The 23,670-nt window shown below is 39.7% G+C and overlaps 1 protein-coding gene across 1 annotated transcript in view; it reads right to left on the bottom strand.

Moving 5' to 3' along the window:
• Positions 1–19,653, bottom strand: part of MUSK (muscle associated receptor tyrosine kinase) — an 89,406-nt gene extending 69,753 nt beyond the window's left edge. The window contains exons 1-4 of the mRNA XM_072840348.1: positions 19,317–19,653; positions 10,019–10,145; positions 5,395–5,546; positions 221–348 (exon numbers count right to left, since the gene is read on the bottom strand). Of these exons, the coding sequence (XP_072696449.1) occupies positions 221–348; positions 5,395–5,546; positions 10,019–10,145; positions 19,317–19,395 (486 nt within the window). The 5' untranslated portion in view covers positions 19,396–19,653. The remainder of the gene's footprint in view (positions 1–220; positions 349–5,394; positions 5,547–10,018; positions 10,146–19,316) is intronic.
• Between the last annotated feature and the right edge of the window lie 4,017 nt (positions 19,654–23,670).

Below are 23,670 nucleotides of genomic sequence, written 5' to 3'. Positions count from 1 at the left end.
GTTCCCATCTCTCTTTTTTTTTTTCTCTCTCTCTCTAACCAGTCCCAACTGGAATGCCTTACGGTTTGTATGTATGGGAACAGGAATATTTAAGGTTGGTTAAAATGTTATATATGGGAAAATTTTTCATGTTAGAAATTTGTTCATGTAACTCACTTTGCAAAGATTTGTTGTATTTGAAAACTAGTTGTATAGACATGTTTTCATAATAATCACTTACCCTGAGAGCACTGTCCCCCTTAATCCACGACACTGATGGTTTAGGATTGCCCATTGTAGTACACGGGAGAACTGCCTTTAATCCTTCTATTATTTTTACGTTTATGGGAGGACGAGTTATTTTCGGCTCTAAAGGGAAACAAAAATTCAAAATTAAAAAGGCAATATGGCTGCATTAAGTCTAAATATCCACTCTAAGAATAGTTTGTTACATTATAAGATATGCCAAATGCTAAGACAGGTTTTGAGGGGATATCAAACAAAAACCATTTTTCAAAGTTTTGGTTATCTGTTTTATTCATATCTTATTTGAAAACCACAAATTCATGAAACATATTAGGAGTTTGAAGTCCTAGTATTCTTCACTTTAAAAGATAGTTAATAAAAAGTTGATTAAAATAAACTGTTACCTTAACAACTCAACAGTATTCAATTCATACCAAAAAACACGAAAACATTTGAAGGGACATTTCTAATCTATTTTTATTTTTTATTAGTTTTTTTATCTACTTTTAATATAATTCTGAATTTTGCTTTCCCTCTCCCTTTAGTTTCATCTAACTTTGACTCTTAATTTTAGTGATTAAGAATTAGGTATATTTGTAGAAAGTAAACTCGACATTATTTTTTTAAGATTTTTTAAAAATTTATTCATGATAGACACAGAGAGAGAGGCAGAGACACAGGCAGAGGGAGAAGCAGGCTCCATGTTGGGAGCCTGACGTGGGACTCGATCCTGGGACTCCAGGATCATGCCCTGGGCTGAAGGCAGGTGCTGAACCACTGAGCCACCCAGGGATCCCCCAAACTCGACATTATTATATTAGTAATTGGAGAAATTTGGTCATACAATTTAGAGTAACTGTACTCTGTGAGGCAAACTTTTAAATTTACTGTTCTGTGAAACTCTCTTAAATTAATTCTATCAGAAGAAATAATTTATGCCACCTACTGTTTATTCTCTGATAGTAAACTTTCAGAACAAGTTATTAAATCTAATGTGTAGAAGAATTGACAAGTTCAGGATGCCTATTATTTTACTAGAAACATTCATAATAATGAAAACTACATTCATTTCCTTAGTGATCTCATGTTACAGATATAAAACAGAGGACTGTCTTTTCAGGAGAGACTACTGAGAAATGGATACATTTTATTTCCCTCAGGTCATATGCTATATAATCAGTGTGTTACTTTGATGGAGAAAAGCATGAAAAAAAAAAAGCTTATTTCATAAGCACTTTTCCCTCCTGTTTTAATTGTGTTTCTAGGAGTTAGTGGTGGTTGGAAATGGTATTTGCAAAGACTGCATGGTCTTTTGATGTTTAATCTAGGCATTTATTGCCATTTAGAGTTGGTATGATCTTGGATTATGGCAAAATTACAAGACAGGCTTTTAAAAAATATTTTATTTATTTATTCATGAGAGACACAAAGAGAGGGAGAGGCAGAGACACAGGCAGAGGGAGAAGCAGGCTCCATGCAGGGAGCCGGATGCGGGACTTGATCCCAGGTCTCCAGGATCATGCCCTGGGCCAAAAGTGACGCTAAACCACTGAGCCACCCAGGCTGCCCCATGACAGGCTTTAAACATGTTATAGGAAAATATCAACTTAGTTACTTGGCCTGCCTTCTTAAAGCTCATAACTTTCCTAATCAACATCAGTGAACACCTACATTTAGATGATGGCCAGGCACCTCAATTGTGGATTGGGTTGTCATATGACTGCTGGCAAAAGCTTAGCTTAAGAATTGATATTCCTATGACCTAGTCAAAGAGCATTACCTATTCCTTCCCTTGGGTTCCTTGAACTCATCCCTCTGCCAAGATAACCTTTGTTCAAAGCAAATAACTCCCATCTTTTTCAGTGAAATAGAAGCCTTGGTCATCTTTTGGATGAGAGGGAAGAGAATTCTTATGGGAACTTGAATATAAAGTGAGCTGGGAATGAGTTAAGCATTGATGTTGAGTCATGGATTCCCCACTGTAATGGAACACTCTTCAGGTGGAGCCACAAGCATTGGCTAATGTGAGCTGTTTATCATGTTATAGCAGGATGCTAGAAGCATCGTGCTATGCCAGCATGAAACCCTTAGTTGATGGACCAAAAGGAACTTGGAGGAGGGAGCTCCTGGGAGAGATCCTAGGGTAACTGGAGTAGTGATGGAGGCCAGGGTCTTAGGGATCTCAGGAAGAAGGTCTCTACCAAGCGGTGTGGGAGCATTCTAAAATGTTAGCAACTGGGATGGCCATACCAGTATATACCCACATGACTGTGTGAGCTTTCCTAAGGAGAAGGTGGAGAAAAGAAGAGAAGAATATTTAGGATAAATCCATAATAAAGAAAATTTAGTACCACAGAGAATATGAGAAATGTTCAAAGGAAAGATAGAACCACAAAATAGTGAAATACTTAAATGTGCTCTGCCTTCAGAATCAAGCCTTTATTATTTAGCAAAGGAGCACATCCCAGTTTCCTTACTTGATTTCCTCACTGCCCCACATGCTAAAAGAAAGCTTTCTTGTGGGTATGTCCCTACCCCCTTCTCACAAAACCTCCAGATCAACTTCCCCACAATGCCCCATTAGCCCCTCAACATTCCTATTCTAATGAATCTACAACTTCATTTATAAGTGTGATCAAAAATAAAAGATTAGTAGATGATTGAGAGAAAAAAAAAACACGAACATGAAAAAAGACAAAACAAAAGAAATCCAAAACTTAATCATGGAGAAAACAGAAATAAAGCAAGGAAAGGAAGACTATATTTTAAAAATGCAATAGTGATATCCTTACAGGGACTTGAGCAAATACTGCATCATATAACACACAGAGTTTGCTCTGGGGAAAAAAAGGAGCAGAGAAGTAATTCCCAGGAATTAAAAATATGGGTTTTTAAGATCAAAGTACTCAGTATAAGGGCAGAAAAATAGAATGGTCATATTGAAGAGTGAGTTCGCGATAGGGAAGGAAAAATTTTAAAAATCTCCAAGAAGGAAGAATATCAGGATAGATAGCTAGAAAATATGAGGAGAAAATATTGAGGTCATGAAAAATGGAAAAAGAAAGAGATCTAATATTTGTTAAAAGTTTAAGAACGAGATAAAATGAAGAGAAGAGAAATAGAAAAGAGTATATCTCATTAAAAAAAAAAAAAGGTTGGTTTTAAATTCAAAAGGCCCACCTAAAACTAAGTAGGAATAATAAAAGAAAACCCACCTAACATATTCTTGGGAGTTTGAGAAATTTATGAATTCCAGAAATGAAGAGAAAGTACTATAATTTTTAAGAAAAACACTAGGCTTACCTACAGGAATAAGAAAAAGATTTCTCAGCTGAATCATGGAATGCCATGTGAGATGAATAGTTATTTAATACAAGCTAAGGGAAGAGCCTTTTTAAACTCTCATCTGTACCTAGACAAATTGTTATCTAGGAGTAAAGGCAAAGTAAAGACTTCCAGCGATGCAATGATTCAGAAGATACATCCTCAGATTTTATGTGATCACATGCTCACGCTTTGAAAAGAAGCAGCAAATGACTCCCTTCAGTAAAACAATGACAACAAAGTAGAAAGATAAAAGATAAAAGATAAACAGTGAGGACAATCAGGAATAACCACAAAGCTTGCAATAAAATTCCCAGGTGGAACTGGCCCCTGCTGATTGGTATGGCACCCACATGGATTTTGATGCGATTTTTGCCATCAGCAGCCTGGTGTCAGAAGAAAATAAAGATTGCATTATTACCAGGTGGACAGTTTGGAAGCAGATAGTGCTTCTAGCACAGGAGGTCATGAGATTTCAGGGTACTGGTAAGAGTGCTTGATGATAGAACACCAGGTAGGAGAGAAAACCAAGTGGACCAAGAACTGAGTAAGTCTTGACTTGGGGGGTCAGTGGAAGGGAGAGCAGGGGAGTCAGGGCAGGAGAACGTGAGCATGCTGGTGATGGCCGTGTGGTGGGAGTAGGGGAGCAAGAGAGCTGGACTCTGTTCTTAGCTGAGAAAGAGACAGATGGAGTTAAGAGCCTTCTCTCTGGAGGCACATCATGAGTGTGGGAAAGTGTTTTCTTCATGGGACAGAGCTAGAAATAGAAGTGCCCATGTTCAGAGTATGACATCCTGGAGCTTAAGATTTTATTTTATTTTTTTTTTAATTTTTATTTATTTATGATAGTCACAGAGAGAGAGAGAGAGGCAGAGACACAGGCAGAGGGAGAAGCAGGCTCCACGCACCGGGAGCCCGATGTGGGATTCGATCCCGGGTCTCCAGGATCGCGCCCTGGGCCAAAGGCAGGCGCTAAACTGCTGCACCACCCAGGGATCCCGGAGCTTAAGATTTTAAACACAGACCATTTCCTAGGGGTGACAAGGTCGTTGATGGGGTTGGCTGATAAAAAGGCAAATATCACTGGACTTGTGGAGGTCAGGAGTTGAAAGGTTGAAATGCGTAGAGGCTGTTTCATGGTTGTTATAATCCATTAGGATGGTGCCTGGACTTAGGTTGGATAGAAAGATAATGAGTCTGGAATCAAAGTCTTTGGCAGATATTGTATATGTGTGTGTGCATGAGGGGGGAGGGACTTAAAAATGGGGAGGTGACTTGAATAGAAAGAGAATGGTAGAATGGCACATGCCCTCATGAGAGGAAAGGCTTTGCACAGCAATAATGACCGAAAGGGGGGTGAGGAGTCCTTGCTAGCCTTGTAGACAGGAAAAGTGGGGGGAAAATAAGCAGCCTCCAATAAAGAAGATAAACCACTCAAGTTTGAAAAGTCATCCAAGAACATCAAGTTTCAAATAAGGCAAAAGAGCAGAAGTGTCTGCAAAGAGGTTGGAGATAAAAAGCACACCTGGTCGTAAGGGAACTGTTTTAAAGGTACAGGGAGAAGATTTTAGAGGAAAGTTCCCTGGTGACAAGAGGGCAAGGGGGCAGCAGACAAGGAGCTGTGGACAGGCCAGAAAACAGGAGAAGCTAGAGAACTAAGGGGCTTGCCTGTGGTTGAGGACAGGAATACAAGGTGTAGAATTCACTGCGGCAAGGTTGTGTTTTGAACTTGAACTCAGCCGGCTGCTAAGCCTCCAGGTGTGCGGGAGGCCCTATTTACTGCCTGCTCCAGGGTGCACCAAGCCAGCCTTTTAACATCACGAGCAGAGGCCCTCTCCCACTCACTCATCTTCACTTGCAGAGCCCCGCAGCTCTCCGCGGCGCCCCCCACGCCGTTGTTGGCGGTGCAGCAGTAGATGCCATCGTCACTGTCTTCCACACTCAGGATGGTGAGGAGCTGTCCGTTCTCTCGAATGCTGTACCGGGTATCAAAGAGCCTGCAGGTCACAGACAGCAATGGCAGGTTAGGAACCCCAGTGTGATCTTTTTTTTTTTTTTTTTTTTCCAGCTGTGGTAAACTGATCAAAAAAGATGACTTGTCAATGGAGGAAGCTGATCAAAAGCAAAAGGAAAGTTGAATGAGTTCAGAATTCTAGAGTAACCTTAGTTGGCAATATAATGCTAACAATGCATTCTAATCTTCCCTATGCTCCAATAATCAAAGCATCACTGAGTCCCTCCAAAATGCTTTCAAAAGGTGATGTCTGTCGATTAGACCAAACATGAAGTTTACTCAGGAAAGTCTATGATTACCAAGATATATGAGTCTTCTCCCCATAATTATTGCAAAGTAACAGCCAGGGAATGAACACACACACGTAAATGTGTGACCAGCAGGGAGAATTAAATATTTTTGGAAGCAACTAACAATTATCTGAGTATTCATTTATTAAACAAATATTTGTTGAGTGCCTAACCAGTGTCAAGCATAGTTCTGTTTTTTTTTTTTGTAATATATAAGGAAGCAGAACAGCTTCAAACTGTAGAAGTAGATGTTTTATATACATTATCTCATTAAATTACATGCCATTAGTTGAAAAGGGAATTAGGGAAACAGATTTGAGGGGAAGCATCAACATAAAAGTGGGTTTTAGGACCAAATAAAGATTCTTTTTTTTGTTTTTGTTTTTTTTTAGATTCTTTATGCAAAATGTGCATTAGGCCGAAACATGTCCCCCCCCCCAAAATCCACGTATTAATCTCCAGAACCTGTGAATATGTTATCTTATGTGGCAAAAGGGATTTTACAGATACCAAGGATCTTAAAATAGAGTATCACAGCTTATCCAGATTGGTCCAATGTAATCATGACAGCCATTAAAAGATGGTAGAAGGAAGCTGAAAAATGAGAGGAGATGACACAGTGGTGGCAGAGGGCAAAGTGATAGAAAGTGGAGGAAGGAGCAAGGAAGGCAGGTAGCCCTCTCTAAGTTGGGAAAGGCAAGAATTTCTTTGGTGCCACCAGAAAGAATACAGCCCTGTCAATACCTTGATTTTAGCCCAGGGAGACCTATTTCAGACTTCTGACCCCCCCAATCTGTAAGATAATGAATCTGTATTGTTTTAGGCCACTAAGTTTTTGGTAATATGTTACAGTAGAAACAAGGAACTCATGTGAAAAGAAAAATGGAAAAGGAAGTGGATTCTTGATGTTCTAATCTCAACAGGTGACTACCATCATACACCGATCCTGAAGAGGAAAAATTTTGGTCAAATGTAACTAAGAATAATGGAGTCACTGGGTAGTTTACTAAATCACAATAAATAACTGTGGCAAGCCACGATACTCACTCTCACGTAATTCTGTTGTATTTTGTTTTGTTTTACCAGGTTTAAGTGTTCATGGAAAAATATGAACATTGGAATATTTTGCAGATGGACTTGTGGACTAAGAGTCCAACCACCCTGTGAAATAGAAAATTTTCAAGACTTAGAAGCTGTTGCATCATTGTTGCTAAATTGCTTATGGGTTGTGAGGAACACTCAAATATTAGTGATTTTTAAACCAGAATTTTTTTTTAGAACAGTTTTAGATTTGTAGAAAAATTGAAAAGATAGTACTTTCTCTATACCTCCCTCATCCAGTCTCCCCTGTTGTGAACATCTTGGATTAGTGCAGTACGTTTGTTAAATTAATGAGCCAATATTGATATAGTATTAACTAGTTTATATAACTCTTTGTTTATTCAGATTTGTTTAGTTTTTATCTGATGTCTTTGTCTGTTCCATAGTCTCATCCAGGACACTACGTTTATTTGTCATATCTTCTTAGGCTCTTTTTGGCTGTGATAATTTCTAGGACTTTCCTTGTGTTTGATAACCTTGACAGTTTTGAGGAGTCCTTGTTAAGTATTTTGTAGGAGGTCCCTCTATTGGAATTTGCCTTATGTTTTTATTACAATAAAAGTGGGTTTGTGGCTTTGGGGAAGAAGATCACAAAAACAGAGTGTCACATCACATCATAAAAAGGATACGCTATCGATGTCATTTCTCACTGTTGATATTGACCTTTATCACCAGGCTGAGCTAGTGCTTGTCAGGTTTCTCCTGTGTCCAGTTATTCATTATTCCTCAGAGAGCACTCAAATATGTTGTCTAAATGTCATTTTTTCCTATTTCACAGATCCTTTGACTAACAACTAACTAATCAAACCTATAGCTCCACTTGCTTATTTATTTGTAATATTTTTACCTTATAACAAAGGGAAGATTCAAATGTATTAAGTGATTTTATTCATAGTGTTACAAGCCAAGTTAGCTGAGCTTATATTTATGGTTTTCTGAGGTAGACTTATGATTTTTCTTTGTGTAATTAAAAACTCTCTCACTGTTCATTTCTTCATCTCCTTATAATATTGAGAGATAAACCATGAGAGGACATAGGGCCATATTTTTCAAAGCAATTTACAATACAGGCATCAAACTTCCTTCCCAGACTAGTTGGAGGGCTGTGATGGGGAGAGTAGTCTTTGAACATTGACCTTTGAATACTGAATGTTGAGTATCTAACAACTATTATAATTTCAAAGTAGGGAAGAGTATAAATATGTCAAGATATATGCAACAACTGTAATGTAATACAGAGCTATCTAACTTCTGTGATAACTTCACAGGTTCTTTAATGACCACTGTTATTCATGGTCCATATTTACAATGAAGTTTTTCTGTATTATTTAAAGAGATTATTTTATTTATCTTGTTATAGAAGACAAAGACATATAAAAGAGAAAACTCATGAATATCAAGCATATAAATTATAAAGCCAATAGCTTAGGAGATATTGGCACAATGACTCGTGTTGAATGGAGACTGGAGAGTGACTTGTGAAACACAGGAAGAGCTGATAAGGTGTGTTGAATATAGGCAGTAAATAAAATAGCAGCCTGCCAAAGATTGATGTAATAAATCAAAAATATGTTGGAACAGAGAAGAGTATCGCTTCAAGTGGAAAGGGATGGAAAGGCAAGTCTATAATCATGCTGCCTCTAGACTGACAGCTCTGTCGTCCCTAAATCAACCACCCATTGGTGACATAAAATGTCCCTTGGGGTGCCTGGGTGGCTCAGTCAGTTGGGCATCTGATTCTTGATTTCAGCTCAGGTCATGATCTTGGGGTTGTGGGAGTGAGCCCCACGTCAGGCTCTGCATCTGGGCATGGGACCTGCTTGAGATTCTCTCTCTCTCCCTCTTCCCCTCCCTGCTTGCTCGCTTTCTCTCTCTCTCTCAAAAAAAAAAAATTGTCCCTTTATGGATGACCCCATCACTCTACCCAAGAAAAACCCTTAAAATCCATGGCTGTTCAACTGGCTATTTGGCAAGCTAGAGTCATGGCCAGGTGTGCTTGCATCTGTCCAATAGAGAAAGTATATGTTATTAGCTTCAGGTACCTTCTGTCTGTGGGCTCAGCCACCACGCGGGTCCTTGTAAGAACACTGCAGCGGGGATGTCTGAGGCACAAGAGAGACTGGACATATAAACATGAGGTGAACCAAGGTTCCTAAGTACATTAACTTATCCCGTTTCTCTCCCCTTATTTCTATCTATATATTTTAAATGGATTTGATAAACTATTTCAAGCACCTTATTTTGAGCCTTCCTATTCTAGTTTTGGAATAACTTGCCTGGTAGACAACCTGAAGGTGACCATGGCACAGGGTGATTTCCCACATTACAACATGTATAATAGAAGGAAACACTAAATTTCATTAACGTTTGGTGCAAATAATGGCATAATTTTTCTGCATGCAAGTTCACAGACCTCTGTCTTTGGATCCCAGTTTAAGGACTCCAGCCCTAATGCAAGCTATATTGCCTGCTGGGAAGCCAGTGGTTGCCTTCATTACAGATTTTTTAAAGAGTATTTTTGATCAGATAACTACTGTAAATGAGGAAAAGATAGCATGACCTTTTCATGTCAAATGGGAATTTTATCTGTTTGAGAGGCTGCCTCATTATACATCAGGAGGCCCTTCTGACGCTCAAAAGACAAAATTATGGTGACCTAGAGGTCAGGTTTCTAGACAACAGACTTTATTGGGATAGTAGAAATAGAGGAGATAAATCTGGTCCCTATTAATTCCCCAGCATGTCCTGAGACATGTGCCGTATGCCCCCAGACCTAGGATGTCATGATGTTTCCTAATTACTTGAAATTTCCTCTGGGTCCTAACCCAGGGTCCATGAAATAACCCTGATGTCTCCAAGTCAATTAAATCTCTGTTTTGCCTTGGGAAATTCTCTTAACCTCACTGATATTCAGATCTTACATTTATAAAATGAGGGATTTGGCATTTTTCATATTCTAGAAGCTGAGCTTTTATACTCCAAAGAGCTGTGATTACATTTGTGACACAGTTAAATTGCAAGGCAGCAGTGGGCATTCTTACCAGAAAAAAGGCAGAACACTTACTTAATGAGAATTTTATTTCTGGTCCAGGAAATTTCAGGCTGGGGATAGGATTCCACTGCACACATGAACGTAGCCACTTCTTCAACTAAGGCATCCACTGTTTCTAGAGGAGTAGTGATGACAGGAGCTACAAGAAAAAGAGAAATCAGATGAGAACCTTCTAGAATACTGTTCACTAATCCTCTGTGGCCACCCAACACAAATCAATGTGAAGGGAAGTGTGACTTCAGGGAATCAGAAAGGAAAGAGGTCTTAACAATTGTTTAAAAACAATTTTTTCCAAATTTCATAATAATATACGTCCATATGGACACAGTGCTAGAGCCCACTGAGTGCTTTGAAAAGGGGGCTCCTGCAAACGAAAGACTTTACAGTTTAAGCTTACCCAGATTTACAAAGGAATCAGATCTGCATGTGAGTAGATGAGAAAAAGACTCAATACATAAAAAAGAAAAAAAAAAAAACCCAAATAACAAATGGGCAAGGATCCAAGCAGACATTTCTTCAAAAATTTTATATGAATTTCATTTGTGTTGGAGACACAAGCATGTGAAAAGATGCTCAATATCATTAGCCATTAAGGAAATGCAAACCAAAACCACAATTAGATCCACTCCACATTCACAACAAATCTTGGCGAGGATGTGGAAAAATTAGAACCCTTGTGCATTGCTAGTGGGAATGTGAAATGGTGCAGCCGCCGTTGAAAACAGTATGGTAGTACCTCAAAAAAATTAAGCCTAGGATTACCATATGATCCAACAGTTCTACTGCTGGGTATGTACCCCAAACTATTATAGGAGGGCCTCAGATACTTACACAACTGCGTTCATAGCAGTGTTATTCATAATAGCTAAATGGTCGAAGCAACCCAAGTGTCAAAAAAAGATTAAAGGGTCAACAAAATTGATATATCTACACAATGGAATATTATTTGACAATAAAAAGGAATGAAGTACCAATACATACCACAACATGGATAGACCTTGGAAATAATAAGCTAAGTGAAAGAAGCCAATCACAAGCACAATATATTGTATGATCCCATTTATGTGAAATGCCCACATGGGCCAATCTGTAGTCAGAAAATGCATTAGTTACTGCCTAGGACTGGGACAGAGGGTGGAGGGATCGGGGGTGATCAATGGCTAAAGGACACAGGATTTCTTTTAGGTGTAATGAACATTTCCTAAGCTTGATTTTGATGATAAATGCACAGCTCTGTGAATTGTATACTTTAAATGGGTGAAGTGCGTGGTATGGGAGTTATATCCCAAAGCTGGTTTTGTTTTTTGTTTTTGTGTTTTGTTATTGTTTTGTTTGTGTGTGTATGTACCTCTATGTGCGCATGCGTGTGTATTTGTTTATTCTACAAAAAGAAAGACAACAAGAGGACAAGCTGTGACACGGTGACTTTTTTCCTCCTCCCCCCCCCCATGAAATGAGGGTCACTTGGATTATAAAAGTTTGAAGGATAAAGAATTTAAGAAGGATGAGAAGTTATTGGTAGTAGGATACACCCTTCTTTAATGCTTAAGGAAACCTATGAATACACCGAAGCAAACAAGGTGGGGTCCTGGGCATCTCACGGGCTGGATGGTGTGGGCCAGTGCCCACACTTGTATTTGGGTGAGTCCAGAAATCTACCGCGTTGCATAATCTTATTTAAAATAATTATCAGGCAGCCCGGGTGGCTCAGCGGTTTAGCACCGCCTTCAACCCAGGGTGTGATCCTGGAGACCTGGGATCGAGTCCCACGTCAGGCTCCCTGCATGGAGCCTATTCCTCCCTCTGCCTCTCTCTCTCTCTCTCTCTCTCTGTGTCTCTCATGAATAAATAAATAAAATCTTTAAAAATATAATAATTATCATCATTACTATATTGTTATTATTTATCAGAGATCTATTTACTGTTTTCCATGTAGCAAGCACCAGGTTGACTAGAAGGAACAAGATGTGTAAAACCCATCTCTGCTACAATCTAGATAATGAGGATGGGTAGATACATAAAATGATCAGCTATAATAGTTGTGCCTGCTATCCTGACATAATTATTACTAGTGCTTTCTGTACTCTGCAAGTACCTGACTTGGATAATAAATTTATATGTTTGCTTTTGTTAAAATGCAAGGCACACAGGACGGCCAAGTAAGTAGTGTGAACCATATTTTAGATGCAGGGTAGAGGGTGATAGCCTCATGAAACACCTGGAACAAACTGGCACATTGGCCATGAAACATGCATCCGCTGTCTAAATGAACCTTATTTTTTCAGTAAACTTAGAGACACATTTGTGGGCTGAGAATAAGGGAACATGGTACCTTTGGGAGCATCCCACTTAGCCCACATCTTCCTCTTTAATGTTGTTCTTTTCTTAAGATCCAGTTAAAGCAGCATCTCCTCTCAATTTTCCAGACTTGCTAGACAGAGCCAAATGCCCTTTTCCTTAACCTTAGCTCATGCTGTAAATGTCATTCTCACAGCACTTGTCACACAGACGCTGTTAGGATGATTGGTTTATGTCTTTTTCCCATTACTCAATTATAAAAAACCTTGAACTTGGAGCCAGGGACCATGTCTTACACCTTCTTCTATCCCTAACATGGGCACATTGACTGATGTGATGTTTAAATGAACTGTGTTTCTGAGGCCTTTATGAAAGGCATATACTTTTTAAAAGGTTGAAAGAGAATAGCTGAAATAAAAAAGCAGAATTTGTAGGTGAAATAACAGCTTTTCTACATAGGTGTTAAGGCTCCCATGGATAAAATAAGCTACGAGTTCTATAGGAATAGAGATGTTAAGAAATAAAAACAGTGATATTGTATTAAGCTTGTGGGATGCGGATGATGATGGGCCCCAAGCTGAATTAATAATACTGAATGCTTCCATTGTTTGAAAGGAAGGACCATTAAGCAGCCGGACAGTGGAAGGTGCTAGCACAGGGCTTGAGTTTAAATCTTTGTTCCATCACTTCCCAATCCACCAACTCACCCAGCTAGTGTCTCGGCATTGTCAGCTGTAGATGGAGATGATAATAAAACCACGACAGAGGCTTGTCAGGAGGACTCATTAAACGAATATAGGCGAAGCATTTAAAATTGTCCTTTGCCCATATGGAACACTGTGTGTTATTTGACTTGGTAATTTAGAAAAGGGAGCCTGAACAGCTCAGTTGTTCTGCTGGTCTCTGGATGACTTGCAAACTTATTATTAATATTTACTTCTGGGAATCTATCCCAAGGAAATAATCTCAAGGTGGAAAGGCACATAGATGACTTTCACTGTGCAAAACAGATTAATTGTACTAAATTGTACTAATTGTGCTGCAGTGGAACGAAGGTCCAGCATACGGTTCTGCTTTCTGACTGTGCTCTGCTAGTGCTGGCTAGTATTGGCTTGCTAGATAGAGCCAAGTGTTAATTTTTCAAGAATTTTGTGAGACAGTTGTTAAATAGAGCCACTAGTAAAAATTAAATTATATAAATTTAGGTGACAGTTGGTGGCTCCACTTGTAGCATAACGTATAGAAAAGTTGAATCACTGTGTTGTACACCAGAACCTAACACTAACATTGTGTGTTAACAAGACCCAAGTTAACAAATTAAAATAAAATAATAATAATTAAATAAATCATGTCAAAAAGTATTAATCCTCAAAATTTATTACTTCCTAATTATTTTACTATATTTTACTGTTATCTACACTCTTGGAGTAATTTACAGTCAATGTATCTGTGCAGTAGAAATAGTATATAAAGGCATGCTACTGCCCATCTCTTCTCAATTCAGTATTCATCGTTAGCTTGAAATTGGGTGTTGTTGGAGTATTTACAGTACAGAAATCAACAAATACAACAAATACAACAAATGAGGGCCTTTTTTTTTGTATCAGAGAGGTAGATATTAAACATGTATCAGCAACTCTTATCTAAACAGGACATTATTTACACAGTCACTGTAAGTGGTATGTTAAAGAGTATAGATAATATAGAATATGCTCATGCATTCATGTTGAGTAGAAATGGCAGGTAGCAGAATTTTATAAACAGTTTTTTATGATACCTAGGAAAAAATGGAAAAAAATATACCAACATGTTAAAAGTCTTGGAAGTCAGGATGACTTTTTCTATTTTAAGCTTTTCTATATTTTGTATTTTCAAAATCATTCTTCATGGCCATCTATTACAAGAAAATAAACTTGATTCATCAGCTTCTCACTTGATACTTTCAAAGTGACAGAGGTAACAGACATACTATTAATATTTTTACAAACTGTTGAGAGACCAGTTAGGATGAAGGAAGTAATGTTACAATGTCCTGATGCTTACGGAGACATACATGAGGTGTTATGAAGAAATTTATTAGATTAACACCTTCCCATTATGTACAGTGGCACGGCAGTCTTGTGTCATGTTTGACTCTTTTTAAAAATAATTTTAGGGACGCCTGGGTGGCTTAGTGGTTGAGCATATACCTACGGGTCAGGGCATGATCCCGGAGTCTTGGGATCGAGTCCCACATCAGGCTCCCTGTGGGGAACCTGCTTTTCCCTCTGCCTGTGTATCTGCCTCTCTCTCTCTGTGTTTCTCATGAATAAATAAATAAAATATTAAAAAAAATAATTTTAGCATCCAAAATTAAGAACCTGCCATGGGCCATGCATTATACTTTTTATTCATTATCTCATTTACCACAACAAACATAAAGGCAGATACTATATTCTCACTCGCAGATAAGGAATGGAGGCTAAGAATGGTTAAATAACTTGTCTAAACATAATGAAAGTATGAAGTGTTAGAACTGAATGTCAAAGTGAAGTTTGGTTTAAAGTTTCTCTTTTAACTCTAAGCTATTCCATGTCTTCAACATAATACTAGTTACAGACAGAGGGGAAGAATAAGGTTTACATTAATATTAACTTATATAGGCAGGATATAGTTGGTTAAGTTCACTTTGCCTATCTTTCAAATTTTGAAAATTATCCAAACAAATCCACTTTCAAATCGTGACAAAATCACATTGTTGTATTTAATGATATCTGTTGACTCAGCAGATTGTCTCATGTTTACTTTCATTCTCTTATCCAGCTTTCATCTCAGCTGGAGTTTGTTTAAACTAGGGCACTATTTCTTCCCTCAATCCAAGGACCACATGAATAACAAATACATGAAAATGAGCGCAACACTTCCTGTACCCAAAGAGTAGCTTAACTTGAAGGACATGACATTACCCTTTTATGGGCTCTACCGCATGGCCATTGACGTGCTAGCTTCTGATTGAATAGTTGTTGATTAACACGACCAAATGACTGAAAAAACCAAGAAGCCAAGTGTATTTGCCTCTTTCTGTTTTAATAAAATTAGAGCTCAGACTTGGGATGTATTCATGTTTTTTTTCCTAATATCATAAATACAGTATTGTTTTTTCAGTATGAAAAAACACTCTGGTGCTAGAAATTTTTTCAGATTCCCCAAAGAAAGAGGATATTCAGTATTGCTCATCATTTGGCTTAGCTTAGAAACTGACACATTCACTCTCCTGTTGATATAATAAAATGTAAGTTCTTTGATTATGATGCCTTTGGAGTTTGTAAACTTCATCGATAATCTCAATCACTTATTAATGCTGTATCATTCATTCTTTGTTACAGAACACACTTTTGGTCTTTGCCTTCGAGACTGGTGTGGGGCATAGGCTGGTAGCCTGTTAGAATCTCTGAAATTGCCTCTCCTGAGGGAATTCATTTGGGTTAAGACATGGTCTCATAGAGACCCATCTAAAATGGGCATGTTACCCAAGAGTGAACATGTATTTCCCCAATCATTGACAGTCCTTAGCACGGTACATAGCATTATACGTTGAGCACGAGTGTGCACTTCTTCGTTTTACAAGGAAACAGAGGCTAACGGAGACCATGTGCTGTCCCTAAAGACACACGGAAAGACATTAGAGACTAGGAAAAGGAACTCGATCTTAACATTCTCTTCCAGGCTTTAAATGTCCTCACTTCACTGCCTTCGCTATTCAGCCTTGACTGCCCGGCATGCTGCCATATAATCTCAGCTCCCATACCCTCTAGTCCTTTAGCTGCACTGACCCTGGGAAGCACCAACCTTGAACTAATCCAGCCAGCTGTCCTTGCTGCCCCTATGTGCTAATGGTATTGTTAGATGCAGTGAAATGGTGGTGTAAATCAAGGCCACGACAAAGTCTCACTCCCAAACCCCAGCTGGGTCCTCAGCACAACCCATGTTGTTCTTCTGCATTCTCTGGTCTGCTCCTTTGCTGACTTTCCTGAATAGGGCCACATCCTTTGGGGCCGGTCCTCACCCCTCTCTTGTCCCTTTCCCCCACACCTTAAGTCCTATTTCACTGAGACGTTGCCTCCTGCTCTGGAAATGTGACAGAAATCTTGACACTTCTGCTCCTTTTTTCTGTTCTTTAAGGTCAATAATATTTAAAGCAACTGTGTTTCCCCAAACACGCAATGAGTTGCTCTTTCAATGCACGTCAATATTCATCCAGGACTCGGTGTCCCGGATTTCAATGACAGCTGTGCCTGCTCTGACTTAGTCATATGTTGAATCTGTGAATCCTATCTTTGTATACGTACGATTTAGAAGAGGAAGTTACTCAAATATATCTGAAGAGAAATCACTTAGACTCAGAAACTTCTAGGGATGGGGGTAAATGGAATAATTTAGAAAGTGGAGTTTGGACAGGAGTTCTTTGTACGTATTAAACAAACTTAGTGCTGCTTACCTGAACTCCTATACTCCTACAGATTTTAACTCCCACTGCAGACTTCATACTCCTTGATAAAGCACTAAATACTATGGAAGTGTGTGGTTTGGATGCGTATTCAATGAAACGTTGGTTACTTTCATATATGAAGGTTTGTAAATCTCTCCTACTTATGGGTTATGATATTGAGCTCATCGCTGAAAGTATCACTAGTCATAATGAGTCAGAACGAGTGTCTTTTCCCCTTGTCTTTGAACATTAGGAATCTCAAACTAAAATGAAAACAACAAACTATTAATGCTACAATTAATAGCTACAATTAATTTTATTGAGGAAATGATATGTGGACAGTTAGAAAAGAATCCACTAAATACTCTTGCACTATTTAAAATCTGTCAGTCTATTTCATAACACAGTATTGTGGAGATTCCTTGATCCGTTCATGATAAAGGACTTAGGACAAAGGTATTCATCTAAAAAATTCTTTTTATTCTCTGTCAAGAACAGAGAAAATAACTATGAGATAGTTTGTGTAGAACATCTTTATTACTTTTAGTAGTATTAAAATAATAGCATATTTTGGGGGGTTTTGTGCTGATATATTCCATGAACTCTAAGGGACTGTGTTTTTATGAAAATGTCTATTCTCAGAGCTGGTGTGTGTAGTTTAATGGATGTTTATTCTACTAGGCCTGGTGTTCTTGGCTAAGGTTGGTGTTAAGTTCATACTAGCTTATATTTTACCATAAATAGAGTGGACTGGGCAAAAATATTCTTTTAAAATTTTCATTTTATAAGAAATTATAGCAGTAAACAAACAAAGTTGGATTGACAATCTGATCATTTTATTTAAAAGCCAAGATGTTTGGCTTTATTATCCTTATGTCACCATATTTTGAATTTTTCAAAAGAGAGATAGTGTGCATTTGAATTAAGGGCCTTACCTATAAAGTTTGGGAACTATAAATCATTTCTTTCTAGAATATAAATTAGAAGTTGTTTATATAGAGGGGTGGGTTTTGGGGTTTTTTTCTAATGCACCGAATCCTGATGTTAACCATCAAAATCAATTGTTTTGCTCTTTATGCAATTTAGTAAATTGAATTTTAGTAAATTTTAGCATTTAACCATGTTGTTTTTATGTAACTTAGTAGTTTAGAATAGCGCAAATAAGACTTCTCATAATCCATAAGTGTGAACATTCAGGTGCCATCTTCCCGGACATCCGTTGTATGACCAGGAAGTATTAAAATAATCTGAAGCCAATGTTAAGTCTTTCTGTCTATTATTAGCTGTTTGAAAAGATCTAGATTCTTCTTTATCTGGAGATACCCTAAAGTATTAATTGGCAATTAAACGTTTAAGTACATCTGAAGATATCACTCTGCCCAATGTAAGATAGAAAAGGAAAACAAAACAACATAAAACTGTGAAATCAGATTGTTTGTGAGGAAAGCTGTATCTTATTAGCAGCCTTGCCCGTGTGACTCCCGAAATTCTTTGCGAACCACAATACCTCCAGCTACATTGCCCACCTACATACAGACACTACCTTCACTTATCTACACAACACAAACGTGTTCGGTTCTTTGGGAAGGTAACGTAAAGGGAAAATAATTAATTCCAAGTGTCATAAAACACAGAACTCTTTTTTACTCTACTACATTTAATCTGAAGACTCTTTAATTGATATCATTCCATCTTACTTGGATCTTTAAAAACATTTCAAAGAAGCCCTCAGTCACTTTACAATTCACATATTTTCCTGTCTTTCTTCCTGATTTGAAATACGCCAGCCTCAGTTTCATAATACACTGGCCAGAAACCATATCACTGTGGACATTCTTGCTGCGGCAACAGGTGTCTGTCAGTTTCTTAAGTTCCTTTCCTTTCCCTGAGGTGGTGTTATTTCCGGTACATTCCAAAGGCTCTGAAAAAAAACTTTCACAGTCTCTTGCCAAGCCCAATCATGCCTCCAACCTCAACGTTATTGAGAGCTCATTGTCTTCAGCCTTTGATTATATAGGCAAATCGTGCGAGTCCCTCTGTAATTCTGGTTTTTAGGACCTAAAATACTAAAAATTTTGCAAAACTGAAACTGAAAATAGAAATGATTTTGGTTCAGAAGCAAACACTGTGGACATCTGGGAGTAGGGTTGATTATATTCCCGGCAACCCCAACGTGAAAAGGTTTTCATCATCCGTTTAGACCACCCTGAAGTTTGACACACACATAAACAGCACGGACCTTGATAACTTGCAGTCTACCTGCTGACGTTTCCCTCCAAGCCAGAGCTCCTCATGCACACTGTGCAGCTCAACTTTGTATTGCGGAACTTAAGCGGGGGAGGGATACCGGTAGAAATGAGACCATCAATCAGATGCTTATTTATACAGTTTTCTCCCTCTCCGTACATTGCACCCCTACTTCACCAAGTAGAACTCAGGCCCCCAGAACACAAAGCAGTCGTGATCAGAGCACACACACGCACACACACACATGCACTTAGAACTGTGACAAGGCAACATGAAGACAAGATTCCTGAAACAAACCTTTTGGAAGTTTCTCAGTCCCGCTGAAGGCAACCAAAGTAAGGATATGTACCAGTGGAATGTTGACCAGCTCTCTCATGATTAATCCAGGCTCAGGCAGGAGAAAGTTCCTTCTGGACAATGCAAGGAAAATGCGCCCACAGTTTACATTTTAAAGCATACTTTGATACAAAAGGGTTGTCTGCTAATGACTGTTTGTGTCAGCAGCTCCACAGGCTCTAAGTATAATCAGGAATTCTCCGACTTGGCTGTAGTGATGGACACGGCCAGCTGGTGAGTATCCACTTAGGCCAGTAATGCAAGTGTAGTGCTGGAGGAACAAGGGAAAGAAAATCCCTTTAGAATCCCTTTTAAGACAGTGGCAGAAGGACAATACCAGATGCCTTTGCAACCATCACCGTGTTCCCTGAGGTGTAGGCTTCCTGATCTGATTCAGTTCCCCACCTCTCCGCCCTCCTGCCAGAACCTGGGTCTATCTAATTGGGCTCCTCCCCATGTCTCACCCCACCGCCTACTTCCAGCCCGCTCCCCATTCCTACACATGGTACCAACTCCGTATTCCTGGATTTCTTCCCCTCCATTGATGCCGACTCATCTAAGGCGATCCCAGGCTCCTTTCCAGACATTCACCTTCTCAGCACGATGGCGATAGCATCCTGTCTGTCCTCGCCTAGGGCTTGCTATCCTCTAACCTCTTCTCAGATGAACCCTCCTGCTCAAGAGCTTCCCGTGGCTCCTCACCACATAAACCTACTCAGACTTTTCTAATTCGACCAAGGAGGCCTCACCCGATGCTGCCCATCTCCTTCGCCTCACCTGTTACAGTCCAAGCCTCTATTAGAAACCTGTCGTAAGTTCCCGAGGTGCAGCTCTCTTCTCTCCATGAATTGCTCAAGCTGTTCTGCTGCTTGCAATGCTTTCCTCCTCTCTGCACAGTTAACATCTATCTCAGCTTGATCATTAGCTCCTCCTGGGAGCCGTCCCAGACTAAAAGTCCCCTATCTTCTTCCCGTATCCCAAGTGGCATTGGATTTGCCTCCTCTGGGCACACACATGTACATAATACGTGTGTGTGTGCGTGTATGTGTGTGTATCATACACATCTCTATCATTGTTCTTCCTTCACTGTTTTAAGATTTTTTGCCTTGTGTTAATGTCTCCTCATTCATTGGGCTTATGAGTCCATGGAGTTGACAGCTGTGGGCTGTCAGCCCGTCACATTTGCAGCAAGGTCTCCTGAAGGTGTACCTCCACAGCTTCCAAAACATTCCACTGTGCGAATTGCCTTTTCCCACTGAACAATGTCTTAGAGGCTTTACCACGCTAACACGTACTACACTCTCCATTATATCTATTGACAACATAGGCATGAATTATGGATATATGATGGTATATTTACTCCCCAGCAGTGTAGGAGGGGCCCCATTTCCCCACACTCTCATCATCATTTGCCTCTGATTTCCTACATTTGAAGAGAGTAAACTGGTATTTCATCATTTTAATTTACATTTATTTCACCAAATACTATTGGTAGTGAGAATTTTTCATATTTTTATTGTTCCTTGTTTTCCTCTTCTGTGGCTTTTGTCTATATTCCTCCTAGGTCATTTGTCTTTTTTCTTATTAATAGGAGTTTTTAATGTATGCTCAATATAAAAAAATTATGTCATTTGTCGGTTATATGTATTGCAAGTGAAACGCCTCTACTACCTAACCATAGTGATTGATTCAGAAATGGGCTTATAGCTTATACTGGCCAGTCCAAGGTCTTGTAGTTTACCAGTCCTAGTGTAAAATAAGTTCTTCCTTCTTAAGATCAGCACCTGTGAAGACCAGGTAAGCTGGGGCTGTTGGAAGCTTTTATGCTCCATTAATAAGAAATAATGTGCAAAGCTACATCTATCTACTGGACTTCTTTGTTATTTAAATGAATAAATTCATCTTTTTTGGGGGGGCTTGGCAAATATGAGTTTGAGTCAAACTGCAAGCAAAATAATCCTAAAGTAATAGAAGAGATATAGATTTTTATTTTTTTTTATTTTTATTTATTTATGATAGTCACACAGAGAGAGAGAGAGAGGCAGAGACATAGGCAGAGGGAGAAGCAGGCTCCATGCACCGGGAGCCCGACGTGGGAATCGATCCCGGTTCTCCAAGATCGCGCCCTGGGCCAAAGGCAGGCGCTAAACCACTGCGCCACCCAGGGATCCCAAGAGATATAGATTTTTAAAAAGGATTTTATTTATTTATTTGACTGAGAGAGAGCACAAGCAGGCAGAGTGGCAGGCAGAAGGAGAGGGAGAAGCAGGCTCCCTGCTGAGCAAGGAGACCGATGTGGGGCTCGATATTGGGACTCTGGAAGCGTGACCTGAGCCAAAGGCAGATGCTCAACCTACTGAGCCACCCAAACACCCCAAAGAGATATAGATTCGATTAGGTTTCTGTTGAGAATATCCTGTGAGTGCTGTGTATTTCATGGGAAACTTGAATGTTAGTAGGATGAGTGCATATTTCATATGAAATTTAGGAATCAGCAGGATGAACAGTGTGGCTACCTGTCATTTCCATAAATAACACCAAGAAAAGCACAGGATTCTAGAAATTTGGTTGGCTTTGATTTGTGAGCTAAATCACTACCAGCCATCAATGAAGGGAAGTCCAAGGTGAGCCTCCCTCATGGGCCTTTGTTCTTCAGATACCCAGAAAGAGGACTTTTGAGGGAGCACTCTTCATCCCTTTTCCCCTAAAATATAGAACTGCACCCTCTAGACCAGTCACCCTAGGAAATTACCTCCTACATCAAATTCCACCACGACCTGTGTCTGAAGGCAACCCCAGTACATGCAGTGCTAAGGGGAGACAAAACTCGAGGGAAAATTCAAGCTAGGACTTGAGGGAGAGTGCTGGCATAAAATGAACCAGCTATTGGCTGAGTGAAGCCCATTGCAGCCGTTTCCAAAGTGTGGCAGCCAGGGGCTGCCAGCCAATTATACTCCTTGCAGCAGTTTCTTATAACCCTGATACAAAATGGCCTTCCATCCTACAATGCCAGCAGATCTATTCCTTACAATAGTAGGCTTGTTCAGCCACAGAAAGTGAGACTGGATACCACTCTTTCAGGCTTCCTCAGGGCATGAGGAGAGTACGTGGGGCTGATGGCCAGTCTTCCTATTTACAAAAGACAGTCTATCACCGATGAAGCTTGCCTCACCACCTCTGCTGTCTGCTTCTTCATCTCAAAAGCTGGCCCAAACTCCTGGAAAGGAGGCTCAAAGAGCAAGTAGCATCGTTCTGAGCCTCATCTAGACATCAGCATTCAGGTGCACAGCAGCTGATGAAACTAGCCCCATTCCTGCCGGAGTCAGCACATCACCACCTTAGCACTTCTGGTCTGCACCAGGCTCTCATACATCTGGTGAAGCTTGCAAAGAGCCCCTTCTAATGACCACCAAGGGCAATGACCGAATTCCCTGCCTCACTGGTCAGCAGGCAGTGGGTCATGAATGCCACACGGATTACCCTTTCCAGAAAACTCCTGGGGAGTCAAAGAGATAGAGTGGGGTTGTACTTTTAAAAATGAATGGGATCTCCCATTAACTGTCAAGATAGCGATTAGAGATGCATCAGGAGAGCTACACCTTATAAAATTGGAAAGGACTCTTGAAAGAAGATATTTGCTCAGTGAATTAATGAATTATATTGAATACCTACTATATGTGGGACGTTCAGCAACAGGCAATGGAACTTAATGTCTGGTGAGGGAATGAATAGTAAACAATTAGAAATAAATAAATTATAATCTGGAGAGATACACTATACTGTAAAATTATATAAAAACTGAGCCTGATGGGGCATCTGGGTGGCTCAGTGGTTGAGTGTCTGCCTTTGGCTCAGGTCATGATCCCAGGGTCCTGGATTGAGTCCCACATCGGGCTCCATGCAGGGAGCCTGCTTGTCCCTCTGCCTCTGTCTCTGCCTCATTCTGTGTGTCACTCATGAATACATAAAATCTTAAAAGAAAAACCAGAACTGAACCTGAAAAGAAAATGAGCCTGTCTTAATTGGACAAGCAAGAAATGCTTCCCTGAGAAAGTGCCACTGAGGCTCGGCCCTGCAGAATGACTAAAAGTCAGACAGCCAAACTCGAGAGGTATGGGGATGACTGTAACAAGCTGTGGGAGAAGAATGTGCAAATGGCCAGGGGTACGAAGGTCACGGTGCTGTGATGGAAATGAAAAAAGTCAGTTTGTTGGGAGTGCAGGAAGTGAGGGCAAAAGCTCCAGAGGCAGATAGGAGACATCACTCAGGGTCTTGCATGTCTCCTTAAGAGCTTCATCCCAAGAGTGGTACAATG

Source organism: Canis lupus, chromosome 10 (genome assembly GCF_048164855.1).
Source record: "Canis lupus baileyi chromosome 10, mCanLup2.hap1, whole genome shotgun sequence".
NCBI lineage: Eukaryota > Metazoa > Chordata > Mammalia > Carnivora > Canidae > Canis > Canis lupus.
The sequence above is the reverse complement of the archived record's forward strand: the minus strand, read 5'-3'. Positions and strand labels throughout refer to the sequence as shown.